At 49.8% G+C, this 19,470-nt stretch overlaps 1 protein-coding gene across 19 annotated transcripts in view; it reads right to left on the reverse strand.

Moving 5' to 3' along the window:
• Positions 1-1,806: 1,806 nt before the first annotated feature.
• The window catches only part of ZMYND8 (zinc finger MYND-type containing 8), a 126,413-nt gene continuing 108,749 nt past the window's right edge, over positions 1,807-19,470 (reverse strand). For 13 of the 19 annotated variants that reach the window (XM_089897008.1, XM_089897005.1, XM_022565008.3 and 10 more), the window contains 7 exons: positions 17,035-17,115; positions 15,153-15,231; positions 12,577-12,816; positions 10,721-10,878; positions 9,502-9,568; positions 5,368-5,451; positions 1,807-3,496 (listed from right to left, as the gene is read on the reverse strand). In XM_089897008.1, the coding sequence (XP_089753134.1) occupies positions 3,357-3,496; positions 5,368-5,451; positions 9,502-9,568; positions 10,721-10,878; positions 12,577-12,816; positions 15,153-15,231; positions 17,035-17,115 (849 nt within the window). In that variant the 3' untranslated portion in view covers positions 1,807-3,356. The remainder of the gene's footprint in view (positions 3,497-5,367; positions 5,452-9,501; positions 9,569-10,720; positions 10,879-12,576; positions 12,817-15,152; positions 15,232-17,034; positions 17,116-19,470) is intronic. The other 6 variants (XM_030762897.2, XM_089897007.1, XM_030762902.2 and 3 more) reach the window with 2 other exon arrangements.

Raw genomic sequence — 19,470 nt, forward strand, 5'->3', positions numbered from 1 at the left:
TTTTATATTTGCTTTTCCTTCTACCTGGAATGTTCTTCCAACCAGGTTAGAGGCTCTGGGCTCTGGCTGCCCATAGGAATCACCTGAGGAGCTTTACGAAGCCCCACCTCAGAGAGTCAGATGTCATTACTTGGGGAAGGAGGGTGGCGTCTGCTTTGCTGTTTTAAATCCGCCCAGGTGGGGACTTCCCTGGTGGTCCAGCGGTTAAGAATCCACCTCCCCATGCAGGGGATGTGAGTTCATATCCCTGGTCAAGGAACTAAGATCCCACATGCTGCGGGGCAACTAAGCCCGCACACCACAACTACTGAGCCCGCAAGCTCTGAAGCCCGTGCGCTACAACTAGAGAGAAGCCCGCACACCACAAAGAGGAGCCCGCCTGCCGCAACTAAGACCCGACGCGGCCAAATAAATAAATATTTCAAAAATAAATAAATCAATCTTCCCAGGCACTGCTAACATTCAGCCAGTGTTACTAAAGCGCTGCCCTAGACATCATGCTCAGTCCCCACCACGTTTACATTTCAGCTCAAAGGGCAGCTCCTTCGAGAAGCCATCCTCAATCAATACCATCTACCTCCCCTCCGTACCCTGCCTATTTATCTTCAGTGAGTCTATTCTACCTAGGATTCCATCATATGCATATCTGACTGCTTCCCAGTGAGAATGTCGGATGGATGAGGCCAGAGGCTGTGTCCCCAGTGCTTGGCTCACACAGATGCTCAGGACAGAGCTGTTGCCGCAATGAACCTCCACCAGTCCGACTTGGTCCGACTCTGGCTCTGGGGACTGCAGTTCTGCAAGGAGGCCACCAGGCGGCGATAGTGCCCAACTGCGTTAAAAGTAGCCCCTAGACCCACCAGGCTGGCTGTGCCAGCCCCAGCCTGCCCTGTGCCTGGCCATCGCTGAGAGGAAGCAGCAAGAACCACGGCAGAGAGCATGGTGTCCTCCTTCTCCTCATTCCTAGACTCAGAGCCACAGGGCCCTGAAAACACTCCACCCAGACTAAAGTCAGAGGGAGAAGGCCCCGCTGCCCTGTCTGGAGCCTCCAAGCCCTTCCCTCTTACCTGGCCACGCACCAGAGCCCTGGATGTAGCTGCTTGGGTATGACTCCCACGGGTCCCCCCACACAGCTCGTGACTCACACCCGAGGGACCTGCAGGTCTGTTTGCCATGGCCAGTGTCTGCAGACACGCTGAATATCCATTGACGGGGGGCTGTGACACATGCTGTCTCCTTCCACACAACAGGTTCCCACACCCACAAAGAGGAACAAAGAAGTTGTTGTAAGGTCCTCTCTAAACCAGTCCCACTTTGTTCCTTTCACAGCACCAGTCAGTGATGGCCTGCGGGCCAAATCCAGTCCCTGCCCTGCTTTTGTCCAGCCTTGAGGAGGGCTGAGAAGTGTTTACATGTTTAAATGGTTGGGAAAAAAAAACCTAATTTTGTGACACATGAAGATGAAATGACCAGGGTGTGCCTGGGCAGAGACAAGGCCCCACGCTGCCCACGGAACTCCTAGGAGCTCAGGCCCCCATCCTGGCCATGGAAAGGCAATCACTCCCCTGCCACTGTTTTTCCAAGACTGACCCAGGATTTCCCTTCTGTTCTACATCTCTGTCAGTAAATTCCCAGGAACTGGACTTCCCAGGAAAGCACCACTAGGGGCCCTTATTTATAATGTGCCCGCCACCCATGGAGCTGTTGTTCCTAACCTCTCATGGCCCCGTCCCCTGTGTTTGATCGGGCAAACGTGACACGGCCATCCTGACCAAATGGAAAACTGCATCGAGGACGACCAAGCCATTTTTCCAAAACAGTTTAATTAAAAAAAGGTGAAGAATCTGAAAAAATTGGGGGGTGGGGGAACCCAAAAGAGCATACCGTGTGAGTCCACTGGCTCAGTCACAAAGAAACACCATCATCAAAAAAGATATTTAAGTTTAATACAAATTTTATACAAAGAAAATGTGAAAAAATACTTCCATATGCTAAAAGCAATTATGCTTCACAAATAAGGCCAGCTAGGCTATTTTTTTTTTTTGACAACTGCAATTCACAAATGTTCTTTCTCTCCTGTTTTCTTCTAATACTCTCTTTTTATTTCTTCTCTAATATGGGTAACTAGCTGGAAACTGTACAGTTTGCATCCTCTTATCAACAATGAAGAGAAAGGAAACGAGACTAAAATGTACAACAGAAGGTACTGGAATGATATCGTACAATTAATTTTTCTCATATACATACATCACCTTTTTGCTTTGTTCAATGCTTCTTGTTTTACACAACATACAAAACGGTACTACAGCATACGTAGTGTAACAGACAGCGCAGCGGTGTCCTGTGTCTTCCCACACTGCCTTTGTTTCATGCTGACATAAAAACATAAATCATACATACATGCTTCATCCCAGACTGAAATGTCCTCCGCGTGCGTCTTGCCTTTGACTTCTCACTTCTGCAAAGCACGGCCCGTCTCCTACCAAGTGGGTGTGAGTGTCTTTAAAGGAACCACAAAGCAAAGAAAAGATCTGTTTCAGAGCTTCTGACTTGAACCCTAAGTTCTTCCCTTCTGCAACTGAGCTGAGCAGGGCTTGTTTCTAGTTGATATTCTGTAAACAAGGACGTTGGTGTTTTTTTTTTTCCCTTTTATAGGAGTAGAGTCATCATGGAAATCACATAAAATAAACGAGCTCCTCCACATGTCCTTCTGGTCCAGAGAGCTTGTCTTTTAAAACATGATAACACAGCATTTGAAAAGGGCCAATGGTTGGATGTGACGTGCCCACGACAGCACCGAATATGTGTCGGAAACTCCTGATCCCAGTGTGCTGTGTACAGACATAAGAATGGAAACGGCCCACTTTCCCCTGGGCATCCCAGGATGAGGACCTGTGTGCCACGGTGATCCCCACGCCCTCTCCATACCACTGTGACAGGTGGGCTGGCTGACCATCCCTTCTCCAACATTCAAACATTCTTTTTGTTGTTGGGTGTGTTTCTTTTTTTTTAATTGTTTTTCTCTCTCTCTCTTTTTTTTTTATAAGTTAAAGTCAATACAAATATAAAAAGGGGAAGGTACTCTAGGTTCAATGACATCCACAAATTGTACATTATTTACATCTAAAGCACAGGTTTCATGTGGGTGGAACGCTCCTCTGTCAAGGCTAATGCTGGGCGTGACGTAGTGCGGGCTGCCCTCCGTGCCAGGTGCAAAGGCCAAGTCTGAATGGTTGGAATCCTCCAGTCTGAGGGTGGCGATTCTCCTGTCTCACATTTCTTTGCTGTTTCTGGTTTTCCCGGTGTCTGGTTTTTTTTTCCTCCATGGGATGGGTGACTTGTGCCCCAACGTGTCCCTAGTCCCAGAAGGTGTCCAGCCGAGACTCTTTCGGGATGAGGCTCTTCGAACTGGTGCTGGCGTTGTGCTCAGAGCGTGCCGATCCCCGTTTCTCATCGCTGCCGCTCCAGCAACTGGATTTACTGCTCCGGGAATGGTCTGGGTTGGGGGGAAGTCAACCGGAAGGCAGGTTTTTAGCATTCCTGCCCACTTCCAGTGAATCAGAACCATCCCTGTGTGTGATCTGCACCTGCTTCCTGGTACCACCTTCCCCGCCCGACTCCACACAACACACATGGTCAAAATCCTGCCACCACTTACCACCCTGAATTTGCGTGTCTGTGGCGTACATGGGCAGAACTTATTTTTTTTAGGATTTAACAAGAGCTGATTGGAAAAACAGGAGGGAATCGTGCTCAGAGAGAATAAAGGTGAGTGGGGACAGGTACTAAGTTATCGAGGAAGGCACTTCTTGTGTGGTACCTGGGACCAGGCACCCCTCCTACATGACCAGACACCAAGCACCCCATGCCCTTGTGTCCTACCTTGGCCACTAAAAAAGGCACTGAAATTTGGCATTCGATCTACTTACTTCTGTTAATAGAGTTTCTTTAATCAGTTTATAGGCAACTTGAAAAACAGACTTAGAGCCAAACCACCCGAAGCAGAGGAGTGAGGACCAGCATGGTTAAGCCCAGCTGGGCTTAATGGTGAAGACCCACTGGCTCCCAGTAAGGACAAGCTTAAGGGTCACTGAAGGATGCAAGAACCAGAGTAAGACCTACGGGAGCTTCAAGGACACGTGCGCCACAAGGAGCTACATCCTGGCTGAGTAAGATACGAGGACACTGAAGGAAGAGCCAAGTGAGGTGTCTGTCCCACTGTGAGACGGCCCCAGCCTGCAGGCTCAGCGGGATGGCTGACTCTAAGAGACCCACCAGCACATCACTAAGACCCCATCATATCTTAGATCATTTACCCAGTTCAGACAGACTGGGACAAAACTTTCTTTTTTAACTTCTTGAGGTGGGGTGAGAATATGTGATTGAGAGAAGTCGGCTGTCAAGCTCAGAGACAGAATTGGAGTGAGGGAACAAGGGACCGTATCATCGCCTAGGGGGTGACCTTTCTGGTGATACGGCAGGCATGTACGTGGTCCTGAGGTCTGTTTCTGCAAGATAAGTAGTGAAGAGAACGATCAAAGGATCTCCCAAGTAACATATTCATTCAGGAGAGAACTCTTCTTAGTCCCTTGCATCGGTGACCAGAAGGGGGCAGTATTGTATTGTGGTGGGCAGAGGGGCGCCAGGGTGGAGCTGTCTTACGGATCCTGAATCCACCGCTTCTTAAGCGTTCTCCCCTACTCGTGATGCCTACACCGTTAGTCCTCTGGAAGGTCAGTGATACAGCTGGTTATCACCACAAGGAGAAAATCCTACAACAATGCAGTCAAGTCACACTGAGTCTCCCCAGCTCTGCTGAAGGTGGAGACCAGCTGGGCCACTTAGAAGAAACGGGAGCAGGGCTGAGCTCAGCACAGAAGCTGCATCCCAGAGCGAGGCTGGCCACCTGAGTAACTGCAGAGCCTGACTCCTCCCACGGACCGGACATGGGGCGGTGGTTGATTCGACCCATCACTGCAGAGGACAATGGGTGTTAGTCTAGGACCCTTTCTGAAAAGAGCGAGGATGAGGCCCCTTCAAGAAGCCAGACCGGGGACTTCCCTGACAGTCCAGTGGTTAGGACTCCACGCTTCCATTGCCGAGGGTGTGGGTTCGATCCCTGGTCGGGGAGCTAAGATCCCACAAGCTGAGCGGCGTGGCCCAAAAAAACCCTCCTTTCCTACTGGGGTTTCTGATGGCCACCAGAGGCAAAGCTAAGAAGAAACAAGGCAAAGCAAGACCCATCACTCAGGAGAGCAGGAGAAGACACGCCCACAAAGAAAAACACACACAGACACACACAAAACGAGGCTTCCGCGCGCCGGGAAAAGTTCCCCGGCAGCTTCCGTGAGGCGGGCTCATACTTACACTTCTGGGCTGGGTAGCTGGGGTGCGGCTGGTGATCTGTGCTGGTTGGGACAGAGGCAGGTTGCTTGTCACACCTGTTGCTAACTGAAGAGATAGCACAGGCAGCCTCAGAGTCTGGCAGAGGGCTCAAATCCGCACAACCCCAAGGCCTGGCTCTCTGCTCAGCAACAGGCTACTGGTCTTAGCGCTGGGTGGCTGCTTTGTTGATGTCCCCATTTTCCAACTTAATGCATTCACAGGAGACTAAGGCTTTTAAAAATGCATATTAAACCATGAACAGGATCACGGGACACAGCACGGCACTACAGGTGGGAAATATGGCGTACAATGACGTAAAAGCAACTACGTAAAGCCATAAATTCGCAGAATTTTGAAAGCAAAATTCTAGGAACCACTAGCTCTGCCAAGAGCTTAATTCAGCCAGGGCAAGGGGAGGCACCAGCACCACAATTTAGGTGGAAAGCTCCACCCAAGGAATCCAGATTTTTCAGGGCAAGTAATCACTAATCTACTGCCAAGGCTGATGACAGAACAGGGAAGAGAGGGCGACGGAGGTGCATGTGGTGAGAAGAATTGAGGAAGAGGCTACAGATGAGGTATCAGTGGGCCACTCCTCAGCCATGACGGAAGGACACCAACAAACAATATCTGAGATGGAAAGAGTCTAAAATGTGTGATAGGAAAAGTGTCTCAATAAAATAACTGTCCTAGTGAAGAATTTGGGGGAAATCATTGAAGGTATGATAAAGGAAACATTAAAAAGAAAAAAAAAAAACAAACTCCAGGGAAAAGCAAGGCTATATACAAAGGTGGAAATGTAATCGCAGCACACATCTGCAACAAATGGCACGATCAGAATGATGGAAACACAGATTATCATATGTCAATTTTTTAGGCTCAGCCAACAGCCGAAAGCGAGAAGATCCAACTGAAGTTACAGGAGAGATGCACATGTCCTCCACCTTGGTGATGGGAGAGTCAAAGTGGGAAGATGGCAAGTCTGGATATGACAGGGGTAGGAGAGGTGAGGGAGGTGGTGGGCACCAAGAGAGGGGGCAAGAGATACTGTCCCCAGCTGACAGAACAAGAACTAAGGAGCAAGTGTTTTACTTGACCAAGGTAACCCATAGGCACATCAAACAGTGACATAAGTAGTTTGGGAGGAGGGCGAGTAGAGAGGTGATAAAAGACCCCAATTCTCATCTTTTAAAGCCAGAAGTCAACAAGCAACGTCTAGATAAAGTCCAGAAATAGAAGTATGGGGAAACATGTTATTTACATTATTTACAAATAAGGAGGAGGTTAAGTGCCAGATGTACCCAAAGACAGCCATGGAGACTGAGGGTAGGAACTGTTTTTCCCAGTACAGTTTTATTTTCTCTAACTATAGTCATCCCTTGGTGTCAGGGATAGCACAGGGGATTGGTTCCAGGACCCACCACAGATACTAAATTCCATGGACACTTAAGTCTCATGGTCGGCCCTCCATATCCAAATCTACGGATTCAACGAACCACAGATCGTGTAGAACCGTGCTGACTATGGGAAAAGATCCATGTATATGTGGACCCGTGCAGTTGAAACCCCTTCAAAGGTCAACTGGATATGCGTGCATTGCTTTACAATCTTAAAATGAAGAAACAAGTGAACAGGAAAGGCCCACGCCCACCCCGAGGAAGCTCCTACCCCCTACTAAACCTTCCTCCCTCCCGACTAGACCCTCGTCTTAACCAGCCTAGTTCCAGAAGTCTATAAAGAGCTCAGAAACCTCAGTGTTTGTAAGTACAGCCCACGTTCCTCCACAAGATTCCATGTACACTGTCAGCAAGCAGTGAGCGCTAGCAGAAACCATTAGACATAAGAGGAATCAGAAAACCAGCCAGTCTGTCTGCTCTGCCGCCAGCCATCACCCAGGGTGCTTTGGTGAGTAAATAGGGGAAAGTGAGAAGCCTGGGGCTCGCTGTCCTGACCTGGCCTCCAGTGACCTCCTGCTCGGTTCCCTTCGGCCCACACTCCAAAGTAACACGGCAGCACTGCCTGAAAAATGCTTTTTCCTCCAGCTGCTGACGATGTGGGACCTTTCCCTCCCTCCCTGCTTTCCCCCATCTCATCGTTAGCCTCCTCTGGACGATATTGTCCCCACTCCCCAACCCCGGCGCCAAGTCACCAGCGTCTTCCAGGCTCCTGGCTCCCTCTCTCCAACTTCCCTTTCTACCCCCTCGGACACCAGGGTGCTTCAGGTCGAGAAGGAGGGGGAGGTCAGCCAACAACGGCCCGTGGGCCAAATTCAGGCCAGTGCCTGTTTTTCCAAGTACAGGTTCACGGGAGCACAGGCCCACCCATCTCTTTGTGTGTCATCTGTGGCTGCTTTCATCCGACAACGGCAGTCGAGCAGTTCTGACAGAAACTGTGTGGCCCTCGAAGCTTAAAATATTTACTCTCTAGGGCTTCCCTGGTGGCGCAGTGGTTGAGAGTCCGCCTGCCAATGTAGGGGACACGGGTTCGTGCCCTGGTCTGGGAAGATCCCACATGCCGCGGAGCGGCTGGGCCCGTGAGCCATGGCCGCTGAGCCTGCGTGTCTGGAGCCTGTGCTCCGCAACGGGAGAGGCCAGAGCAGTGAGAGGCCCGTGTACCGCAAAAAAAAAAAAAAAAATTTACTCTCTGGTCCTTTACAGAAAGTCTGCCAACCCCTGGGCTAGGTAACATCTCATCCACCTCGGAACTGAGGTACGATGCATCTCCCAACCACCTTCCTGCACGGAAGCTTCCCTGTCCCAACAGATTCCATACTCCCAGGGCATCACTAATCTTCCCAAGGCCCGTTAATCTTCCCACATGGATTGCACCACTTTGCTGCTCCAAAACCTCAACAGCACCCCCGTCTGCAGCAGTATTTCCAACTTGAGCCCTTCTCACTCCACCTTTGCAATTGTGACACGTCCACTCAGTTCGTACTGTTATTTTAAACTCATTTTCAACTTAAGTCAAACAGAAACTCTTATATCATCACCAAAAAGCAGGAAAGCAATAATACCTGCCATACATAGAAGACAACTCTACAAATGAACATAATGAAAACCAAATTGTAGTAGAAAATTCTAGGTGGGTGCCATGCTGCTGAAGTTAAAAAGACAGATATCAAAAAAAAAAAAAGAAGAAGAAGAAATCAAAGGGATGAAGAAGATACCTTAGCACCAAACTGAACTTGTTCTCAGAGATGTAACCAGAGGACTGAAGGGGGAGTGAGAAGTGAGTTTTTTCAACAGGTGGTTCAATCGTATTTAATGCCAAGTTCGTAAAGTCAGCTCGTGTCACTCCCCCTGGTGCACCCCGAACCTGAACCCCACTTCAGGAAACTTTCTCAAGCCACCCTAACAAAGGACATCCCTTCTTCCTCTATGCACTAAAAGAAAATGTTTGGCTTTCAGTTGAAGAGAATGACCCGGCAGAGAGAAAGATCCTAGAGCTGAAGGACCTTGAATTAAGCAGAACTGCCCTCACTGAAGACACCTTCTTTGAACCCTTCTGGAATGCCCTCAAACCGGTTTAGGAGGGTGCAGGGGAAAGACCCTTTGGGCTAGAAAAGAGGACAGCTCAACTGCACAGAAGGGGAAAACCAAAAGTCAGTGTCAGATAATTCCCCAGAACAGCCTACCAGGTTATCCCTCAAGTAGAAAGAGTTTTACGGAAAGATCATCTACCTAAAAATTTTCTTTTTTCCTCCGAATGCTCAAGTACCCTCATCCACTAAATGCGGGCATTGGGACCTCAGGGATAGTTTCACAGTTTCATTTCCTGTGGTCATTTCTCTGAGGGCAGAAGAACTGCCCAACCCAAATGCATCTTCTATGCCACTCCAGGTCAGCAACGGAACCCTATGTCTTTGATGTGGTACCCCAAGAAATCAAACAAGTACAGGTAAATCCTGATCCGTTTGGAGAAGTGCCTGAAAGCCACCTTGCCCCGCCACTCCTTCACCCCCGCTGACCCGCCCAGGGCATCCCCAAGGATCCCTAAGGACCCACAGTTTGAAAATCACAGCCCTACACCCTTCAGCTTCTCCCTGAGGACATGGCTCCCCTCTGCCCGTGTGGACCGTGAGAGCACCATTCGCCCACCAGGGGGGCAACATACCAGAGCCTTGGTTGGAGCCTAAGAGAATGGAGGAGGGCGTCTCCCTGGAGCCAGAAAGGTCGAGGGTCTAGAAATACAAAAAGAGAGTCATGGAGGCAAGGCACTGGGGCCAATGCAGCCCCCCCAGGGAAGCCCAGGGATCCATGGGGGCACTCACCACGGCCCCTACAGCACCCTCGTGCCCTCTGCCTGGCGTGCTCAGGCGGGGGAGGCCAGGTCAGCTGGGGGGCCCTGCACCTGTGCCCTTTTCTGCTCTACCTCCCCAAAACACAGCACTGGGGGCTCCTCACTCAACTCTAGAGCCGTGGCTTCAAGAACACTGGTCCTCAGCTCCCCTCTCTGACCTAACGCCCACCCCAGATTTCTGCCACATCCCAAAAGGAAGCTCAGCCATCCCTCAGTACCCGAAGTGGGATGGTTCCAGGAGTCCCCAAGGGTACCAAAATCTGGGGATGTTCCAGCTCCTTACACACAAAAAAGGCCTAGTACGGTGAATACAGTGGGCCCCCTGTATCCGAGGATTTCGAATACATGGATTCAACCACACGTGGATGGAATTTCGGTTGGTTGCATCCAAGGATGAGAAACCCACGGATACGGAGGGCTAACTGCATATTACATCAAATTATATCAGTTCACTTTTATTTCACCTTAACCTCTTACTAAGCAATAATATCAATGAAATCAAAGGGTTTTAACTGCTGGGATGACTTGCTTTTTTTCTAATAGACAGGAAATAAATACATAATGACTACAAATGTAAAAAAATGATCAAGGTGCCACCTAAAATAATGTTTGCGTGCAATTACATACACCACACACTGGGCAAGTAAGTAGGAGGTGGAACCTGTGTGTCCAAAAGAGCAGCCACCAGCCTCCTGTGACTACCTGTATTTAAATTAATTATAATTCAATAAAATTTTAAATCCAGGTCCTCAGTCACACTAGCCACAGTTCAATCGCTCAACAGCTACACGCGGCTAGTGGCTCCCATGCTGGGCAGAGCAGATACAAAACATTCCCATCGTCTCAGAAGGTTTTGCGGACAACGCTGCCCTAAACACGTACCTTGTGAAAAGGAGCCCTGCTAAGACTGTCACCCCATCTGCAGCCTGAAGACAGACAAACCTCCCTAGAGCACAGGACTCGCCGGGGTGGCGGGCATGGGGGTGGGTCTGAGACTCTGCGTGGCCCAAAGCCACGTGGGATGGAGACTCACCGAGCCACTGTCCTTGCTTTTCTCGGCTGGCGTCTCCTTCTCTTTCGAGCTGCTGGTTTCCGGGGGGGCTGCCTGCGTGTTGGAGGAGGTCCCCTGGGATGACTTGTTTAGTGTTTCCGTGTTCACCTCGGCGTCTGCTTCCTGCTGAGGCGCGGTAGCTGAGGGCAAAAGGGGACAGAAGCCAAGTATAAGCCGAGCGTGATGGCTCCCGGGCCCACGGGGAAGCCCGTTCTGCGCAAACCGACACCTGTAAGAGACGCAGCTGCCACCCAGGCCCACTCAGGGCACAAGCACAGGCCCAGGGTGGCTGGACCAAAGCTTTCCAGACGCAGAAATTCCAGACTGTGCATGAAAATATGTTCATTTCTAAGAGTCTGTGATTCAAGTTTTATTAAATCATTCTGGAGAGAAAGAATGTTCGTGAAACAAACACGCTGTAAACTGCTGTTCCAATTACTCATTTCATCATTTCTAATTTTAGACCAGTTTTCACCCCATGTTTTACCCTATAACAGCAGAGCTGAGCGCTTCTGACAGACCACCCAGGCCACAAATCCTGAAATATTTACTCTCTGGACCTTCATAAAAAAAGCTTACCAACCCCTGCTCCAGAGCTTCTCATTCGTGTATCACCTTTGAAAAACTTGTCAATCTGTAGATATACTCCCTTATCATATTATTTATGTTACTTGTATTTAACTTATGTATTTTATTTATTTTTGGGTGCGTTGGGTCTTTGCTGCTGCATGCAGGCTTTTCTCTAGTTGCAGCGAGTGGGGGCTACTCCTAGTTGCAGTGCGCGGGCTTCTCGTCGCAGTGGCCTCTCTCGTTGTGGAGCACAGGCTCCAGGCGCGCGGGTCCCAGCAGCTGTGGCTCGCGGGCTCGAGAGCGCAGGCTCAGTAGTTGTGGAGCATGGGCTTAAGTTGCTCCGCGGCATGTGGGATCTTCCAGACCAGGGCTCAAACCCGTGTCCCCTGCATTGGCAGGCGGATTCTTAACCACTGTGCCACCAGGAAAGCCCTGTTATCTGTATTTAAATAAATTATTTGAAATGGAGACTTTTATTTCTAAGCATAGAAATCTAACATTAGCCATAAATAAATGCTAACCGTAAAATAATCACTAATAAATACTATTAACAAATTCTAACTAGACAGTGTTTCCTGCTGGAGTCTCCTAGCCTGGGATCTGCTTGCTCTGTATTAGAAAGAGATTTCAGGGGACTTCCCTGAAGTCCCCACAGTGCACCACAACTACTGAGCCTGCACTCTAGAGCCCGCGAGCCACAACTACTGAAGTCTGCGCAGCCAAAAATAAAAATAATAAATTTATAGAAAGAGATTTCAAAGACCGATTAGTTCCAAACCAACACTTTTTCCTTCGCGTGAGCACTGGGATCCCTTATTCAACACTATGAGTCCAGGATGGGCTCCATTGTGGGGGCTGTCCTGTGCATCCTGCAGGGCGTTTAGCAGCATCCCTGGCCCCTGCCCTCTCGATGCCAGCGGCACCCCCCCTCGGTTATGACAACCACGAATGTCTGCAGTCATTGCCAGTGTCTTCAGAGAGGGGACAGAGACAAAAACTGCCCCCGGTGGAGAACCAACCACGGCAACTCACATGAAACTAAAGCGATCATCGCATACCCCGCACTGTGGCGAACAACACTATGGCCAAGGAGACGAGAGGTTCAAAACACCTGTGTCTGGAGTCTCGGCTCCATGGCTGTGTGCTGCTCTCTCGTGTGTAAGAGTCACACAGGTGGTGAGCGAGCATGACGAGGGTCCTGTGGTCCAGGGGGGAGCCAAGAGCCCGCCCTCTGCAGCCTGGGCCAGGAGGTGCCCCCGGGGCCCTACCTGACTGGGTGCAGGACTTCATGTGCTCAGGCCAGTGGGCCTGCTGGCAGGGGTAGTCGCAATAGCTGGTGTTCCAGCAGCAGTAGAAGATGGCCTCCTTCTTGCAGTTGGCGCACCACTGCTTCTTCTTGGTCTCGTCCACCGCCTGCTGCTTCTCCAGCTCCAGCTGCTTCTTCACCTCTGCGATGAGCCGGTCCCGCTCCTGCTCTAGGCTCTGCCGCATCTCAGCCATGGTCAGCTCTGCCGGGTGGGGGAGGGGAGGGGAGGAGGGGGAGGGGGAGGGGATATGGGGGAGGGGAAAGGAGGAGGGGAGGAGGGGAGGGGAGGAGGGGAGGGGAGGAGGGGAGGGGAGGAGGGGAGGGGGAGGGGAGGGGGAGGGGAGGGGAGGAGGGGAGGGGAGGAGGGGAGGGGGGAGGGGAGGGGAGGAGGGGAGGGGAGGAGGGGAGGGGAGGAGGGGAGGAGGGGGGGAGAGGAGGAAGGGGAGGGGAGATGGGGAGGGGCAGGGGAGGGGAGGGGATGAGGGGGAGGGGGAGGGGATATGGGGGAGGGGAGAGGAGGAGGGGAGGGGAGGAGGGGAGGGGAGGAGGGGAGGGGGAGGGGAGGGGGGGGAGGGGAGGAGGGGAGGGGGAGGGAAGGGGAGGAGGGGAGGGGAGGAGGGGAGGGGAGGGGAGGAGGGGAGGAGGGGGAGGGGGAGGGGAGAGGAGCAGATGCCAGCTTCATCACCTGTCCCCCGGCCCAGGCCATGGGGTCATTCACACCAGGTCAGAACATGGATTCCAACAGACTCGGGCATGGATCCTGGCTTGGAGATGCCCTGGCTGTGTGATACCCCCTGGGTGAGACACCCAGCCCGCCCAAGCCCCAGTGTCTACACCTGTAAGATGAGCATCCACCACGCTGACCAACAGAGCTGCTTGTGATAATGAACGTCAGGTGCCAAGGATGCAGATAAGGGGGCCCCATGGGGATTCTGCAGGAAGCCCTCAAATAAACCCTTGAAACGATTTCCACTAAACTCCCTTTGAACTTTATCATTAGTATAAGCCTTTTTTTCTATCAAATACTTACACAGCACCTACTATCTGTAGGCACTGCTGTAAGTACTTCATAAACACGAACCCCTTTAATCCTTTTATACTGCTAACCCTACGCGGTAAGCATCACTAAAGACCCCTTTCACAGATGAGGAAACTGAGGCACAGAGCTAACAAGGGCAGAGGGGGGGCTACAACTTGGACATGCTGTGTCCTTGGTGTGTGGCTCTAATCTACCGGACACAGGGTGTCGTGACCGGTCACCAGGCTAATAAAACAACTATCAAACTGCTCGCGCTACTGGGATTTCTCTCAATTTTACGTCAGACAGCGTGCAACACCTGGGAGCGACTTGCACACTGGAATAAAAGAAAAATAAATGGTTCCTCGTGCAACACCTGGGAGCGACTTGCACACTGGAATAAAAGAAAAATAAATGGTTCCTCGATTTCTTAAAATCCTCCTCCTGAAATTAAAAAAAAAAAAACACCCTCCAAAAAACCACCAATAAAGAAAATTAACCCCTGGTAAAGATAAAAAGCACTTGTATCCAGACACAACATTTCCAGCTAGGAGTCTGCCAACCATGACAAGCTCTGTCCAGCCCACATGTATTTTTTCAAATGTGTGGCCACTATTTTTAAATGAAACGATTCTGCTTAAAAATAGATTCCTTGACTTTACAAGAAAAACAGGAAGAAGTGACAACATTCCAATAAACTTCCCTCCTGGCAACAAGGGAAGGAGCAGGGCGGGGGCGGGGCTTTCCTGGTAGGCTTCCGAAGGACTGGAGTTTGCGTGATTTAAACAAGTATCACCTGCAAGCAGGTGGGCACCCCACCCCCACCCCCGCCCCGCCGGGTCTGCCTCCCTAACAGAACCTCCTGGTTGCCAGCGTTCTGACTCTGAGGCTGATACTACTCAAGGGTCTGAAAGAAACTGCTCTGCCTTTGGGGGGAGACCCTTTTACAATATCCCCACAGAGCAGTAAGCGAAACATCAATCTTATCTACAATCCATGGACCAACGCCCTCGCCATGACGTGGGGCACACAGGAAGCATCCAGAACTTTAAGATGCCTGATGGTCAGTGGCTACAAGGAGGAAAGTCTGGAGCCACAGCGCCCAGACGTGAACTACAGCTGTGTGACTTTGCACATGTCTGTGCCTCAGTTTCTGCTGGAAATAACAGACCCCTTTTTATCAGAAGGGTCTCTGTGAGAACTAGCTAATTCGTGAAAACTTCAGCCAGTTGCTGGAACAAGGTCAGAGCTCATAAGCAGGAGCTGCTACCAAGGCTGTTGTGATGACCTTGTTGCTGGTGTTGGTATTCTGAAAAGAGGAAAAGGAGGGTGCCCTCCAGCTCCATCCTTCATATCTGGTTTCTCCAGGTCAGACTCTCCAGGATGCTGTGGTCTCCCCACCAGTGGTGCATCCCCCTGCCCTACTTTTGATTCAATTCACATCTGGGTCAAACGCCAGAGGTGTCAAGAAGCTCACATCCAGAACCTTCCACAGTGCAGACCAAGTCAGCAGGACTTACCCAAGTTGTGTTTCATTTCCGAGAGCTCCTGCTGGTGCAGCCACTGGAGCTTCTCTATCTCAATCCTCAGCCTGCGAATCTGTAAGGAGAGAGAAAGACTTTTTTACAAAGTGCACCTGGGTGCCTTTTACCAACAGGGCTCAGAAGCTCCAGCTCTCATCACAGGGTTAACGTCATGCGCTGAGGCAGAGAGGGCAGCCTGTGCTGGCCACCCCACAGCTGCAGTAAGAGAGGCGGGCGCCAGTGGGTTAGCCCAAATTCGGGAGAACTTCTGCTCCAAAAAGCCAAATATGGGTCGGCTGTCTTTTCCAAGAAATGCTCTAGGAAAAGCCACTTCAAGTAAGAAAAGAAGACCAGGTCTTCATGATAAATAGTACGCCACAGGTTTGAGGAGGATTTTGGTCTAAAACATGAAACAAAAACAAATAAAAACACGCTTTATTGTATCTCTTACCTAAGATTTTGGGCACAGGGGTGCATGATCATCCTCTTCAAAGTCCAAAGCTTAACATTTCTGGAAACCATAGGGTATTTTGGGGGGTAGGAGTAAATTTGGAGCCAAATTCGTTTGGAGGAAGGAAAATGTAAACCCAATGTGAACTGATACAAGGCTGTTGACAGTGCTGAATAATCACAATGGTTCTCAACTGGGATGATTTTTGCCCCCCTCCCTCTCTCCATGACACTGCAGTGCCTGGAGACATTATAGGTTGTTTCTGGCATCCCGGGGGTAGAGGCCAGAGATGCTGCTAAACGTCCCAGATGGACAGGACGGCCCTCACCACAGCGAATCATCTGGCACAAATGTCAGTAGCGTCAAGTTGAGAAATCCTGATTTATCAAACACGGTGGGAACAATTGTACTGTTTCACTGCAGAAAACATTGTATCTAATCGTGGGAGGGAGGCTGCATATTACCTCATTAAAATCTGGAAAATTCTGGCACATATCTGGACCCAAGGTTTCAGGTGAGACATTACGGATCCATACTTTCCACTCCACGCCAGTTAAAATGAACAAAAAGGAACGAAGTATGGTGGCAGGTGGGGGTGAGGATGGGGAAGTTTTTCTAAGTTCTTGTTTGACGTCCCAGCACCATCATCAGGAGGGTCACATCAGCAAAAATACCCAAGGAGATTCACCATTTCTCTTGGGACCTCCCTGAAACCTTTACATTCATGCGGTTCTCTGTTGAAGGCCTATAGGGGCACCTTCCTGGAGATTTTTTCCTCTTCGTCTGGGTGCCAGCCTCACCCTGCCAGGTCGTCAATGGCTCTGCATGTGACTCCCCCCAGTTTTCGATCATGACTTTCAGTGACCTCTAGAAGTCCTGCCATTGTCATTTCCCGTGGTGACCTGTTTGCATCGGGCTTGCAGGGAATTAGCCTGGGAGGGAAATTCAGGGAGGCTCTTTTTTTTTTTTTAAAATAAATGGTCACTTCCTAAGTGGACATTTCAAAGTTTTAACCACGCTCTTCTCTAAGCAATCACCTAAATTAAGGAGGCTGGGGATACACATTCCTGGACAACAGGGATCACCTGTATAAAAAAGTCCAAACTTTGGGAGAAGATGAAGGATCCAATTTTATATGGGGTCAAAAGCACTACTGTCCAGTCTCACCAGTAGAATAACAACTCAAGCTCTGGTTTTGGCTGTATGAGTAGAAGTGAAGTGATTGCACAGAGCAGTGTGTCTCTCCAGAGCGCCAGCTTCCTAGCAAAGTGAAGAAATACCCTCACCACAAACCCCCATCAGCAGAGCGAGCCTGGTGACCAGAGACAGGACCCTAGAGGGATTTCCAGAGAAGCTTCTTCACGGTGCCCCTACAGCAGCCCATAAAACACTCTTAGCAAATAGGGAACTGAATGTGTCATCTCTGACCTCGGCTATCGTGCTTCCAGTAGTGTTTTTAGAAAGGTCGTTATATATTTCCGTCATTGTGCCTTTTATTGCATCCATCATCTGAAAGATAAAAACAGAAATGATTCAGGTGATCACTTCCCTGAGGCTTTTTCTAGATGACACACATCTAAAACTTATCTGCGTAAAGCAGTGGTTTCTCCGCTGGGGGTGATTTTGTCCATCCTGGGACACTTAGCATTTTTGGTTGTCATGGCTGGTGGGGGAGGGGGAGAGGGGTGCTGATGGCATCGAGGAGGTGGAAGCTAGGGATGCTCAAAACACCCTACCGTGCTCAGAACAGCCCCTGCAACAAAGTTATCCAGCCCCACATGTCCCTAGTGCCAAGGTTGAGAGCCTGGTACGAACCAGGAAGGGTAGGAATCACCCACGAGTTCCCTGTGCCATATCATGGGAGTAGTTCACAGCCATAAAGCTAATGTATAGCCACAGGTAAAAGTGGGGAGGATGAATTTGGCCCCAAGATGGTTTGGCCAGCACAGTGGGCTCAAGGGAGAGACTGTTTTGTTGCTGTTGTTTTTTTAAAATTGTTTCTCCTTAAAAAAACTATCATTTTACTGAGATAGTCATATACCATACAATTCACCCATTTACTATGTACAATTTAATGGCTTTTAGTCCATTCGGTGTTGTACATCCATGACCACAATCAATTTCAGAACCTCTTCATTACCCCAAAAAGAAACTCTGCTCCCCGTGAGCCTTCACCCCCCAATAACCACATCACCGCCCCCCAGCCTCTGATAACCACAAATCTGCTTTTTGGTCTCTAGATAGAATCTAGATTATTTCATATATGTGGGACTCACACAATACTTGGTCCTCTGTGACTGCCTTCGACTTCGCAGAAAGTTTTCAAGATTTGTCTGTGCTGTATTCCTTTTTAGGGATGAATAATATGGTCCACTGTGTAGATCTAGCTGGTTTGCTATTTTAATGCTTTTGGTCGGGGCATCCACTGCCTTTCCAGTTTCTTTCCCATCTTCCTTTTCTTTAACTATTTGACCCCTGAGGGCATCAGCAAGTCTGTGGCAACAGCTCACGTCCACGCAGCAGGCACCCAGGTGGCTGCTGACGGAATGTGTTTGCAGGGTGGGTTTCTCTTCTATCTGCCACTTGGCCACTGACCTCCCACATCACAGGAGGAAGAGGAGGGGACAGGAGACGAAACTAGGTCTCAGATCTGGCCTGGCCGCTGCCGAGGACCCCCTGTGCTTTGCAGTTTGTTCCAATTCAGTAAGAAGGCAGGACAAACAGCACCTTCACATCTGATGCCCGAGATCTGTTCTCACTGTTACATCTTCTCATCCACAACTCTGAGCCTCGGTTTCCTCATGTATAAAACAAGGATAATAACAGTGCCCCCCTTGTAGGGTACGCAAAAGGATTAAGTGAGAAAACCACAAGAAGACTGTGGTTCGGTACCTGCTGAGGAGTGGGCAGGTTCTGGACCACAATTCAGTGTGGTTCCTAAAGAAATACCTGTTTGTCTCATTTTCACAGAAAAATTAATTCACGTGAACATGTAATTGCAAAACTGTTCCCAACCCCCAAAAGAGTAACCCCCAATTCACCCCAAAATGGGAGGAAAATGAATAAATTATCTGTTGAGATTTCCGCCCCCAGCTTGTTGCAGGTGCCACAGGGGGACACTGCCAGCAAAAACACTTTGTGCTTGGGCTTCCCTGGTGGGGCAGTGGTTGAGAGTCCACCTGCCGATGCAGGGGACACAGGATCATGCCCCGGTCCGAGAAGATCCCACATGCCACAGAGCGGCTGGGCCCGTGAGCCATGGCCGCTGAGCCTGCGCGTCCGGAGCCTGTGCTCCGCAACGGGAGAGGCCACGACAGTGAAAGGCCCGCGTACCACACACACACCAAAAAAACGCTTTGTGCTTTATGGTCAGTCACTCTGTATGGGCCTCCTTACCCACATCCATTTAAAATATTAAAACAAAATTGCTTTACAAGAAAACTTCAGAAAGTGGATGAAATTCAATACTTTACTAATGCCATAGTTACATTCCATTTTAAAGAAATCATGAATTTGCGGACTGACCTTCATTCTTACTTCCAAATATAGCAAAGAAGCCAACAAAGAGCCCTTCTGCCAAAACACACAAATCTGGGTCTTCAACTCTGGGTCACCTCAGACACAAGAAAGTTCATCAGCTACAACACTATGTCACTGTGTTCATTTTCTTAGCTGCAAAGAAAACGTCTGTCAAAAAGTTCATTCTTCAATTTTGCTCTAAGAGTGAAGGGGGCAACAGTAGGGGATGGAACAGAAGTGGCTGCAGGAGCTGAGAACGCTGGTTTGCTGCAAACCACTAGCCAGAGCCGCAAAGCATCCTCAGTTTTCTCTTCTGTAAATAGACAACTTGGACCAAATCAATGG

The sequence above is a fragment of the Delphinapterus leucas genome, chromosome 15 (assembly GCF_059928025.1).
Source record: "Delphinapterus leucas isolate spDelLeu-1000000601 "Yukka" chromosome 15, BTC_Dleu_Yukka2, whole genome shotgun sequence".
Taxonomy (NCBI): domain Eukaryota; kingdom Metazoa; phylum Chordata; class Mammalia; order Artiodactyla; family Monodontidae; genus Delphinapterus; species Delphinapterus leucas.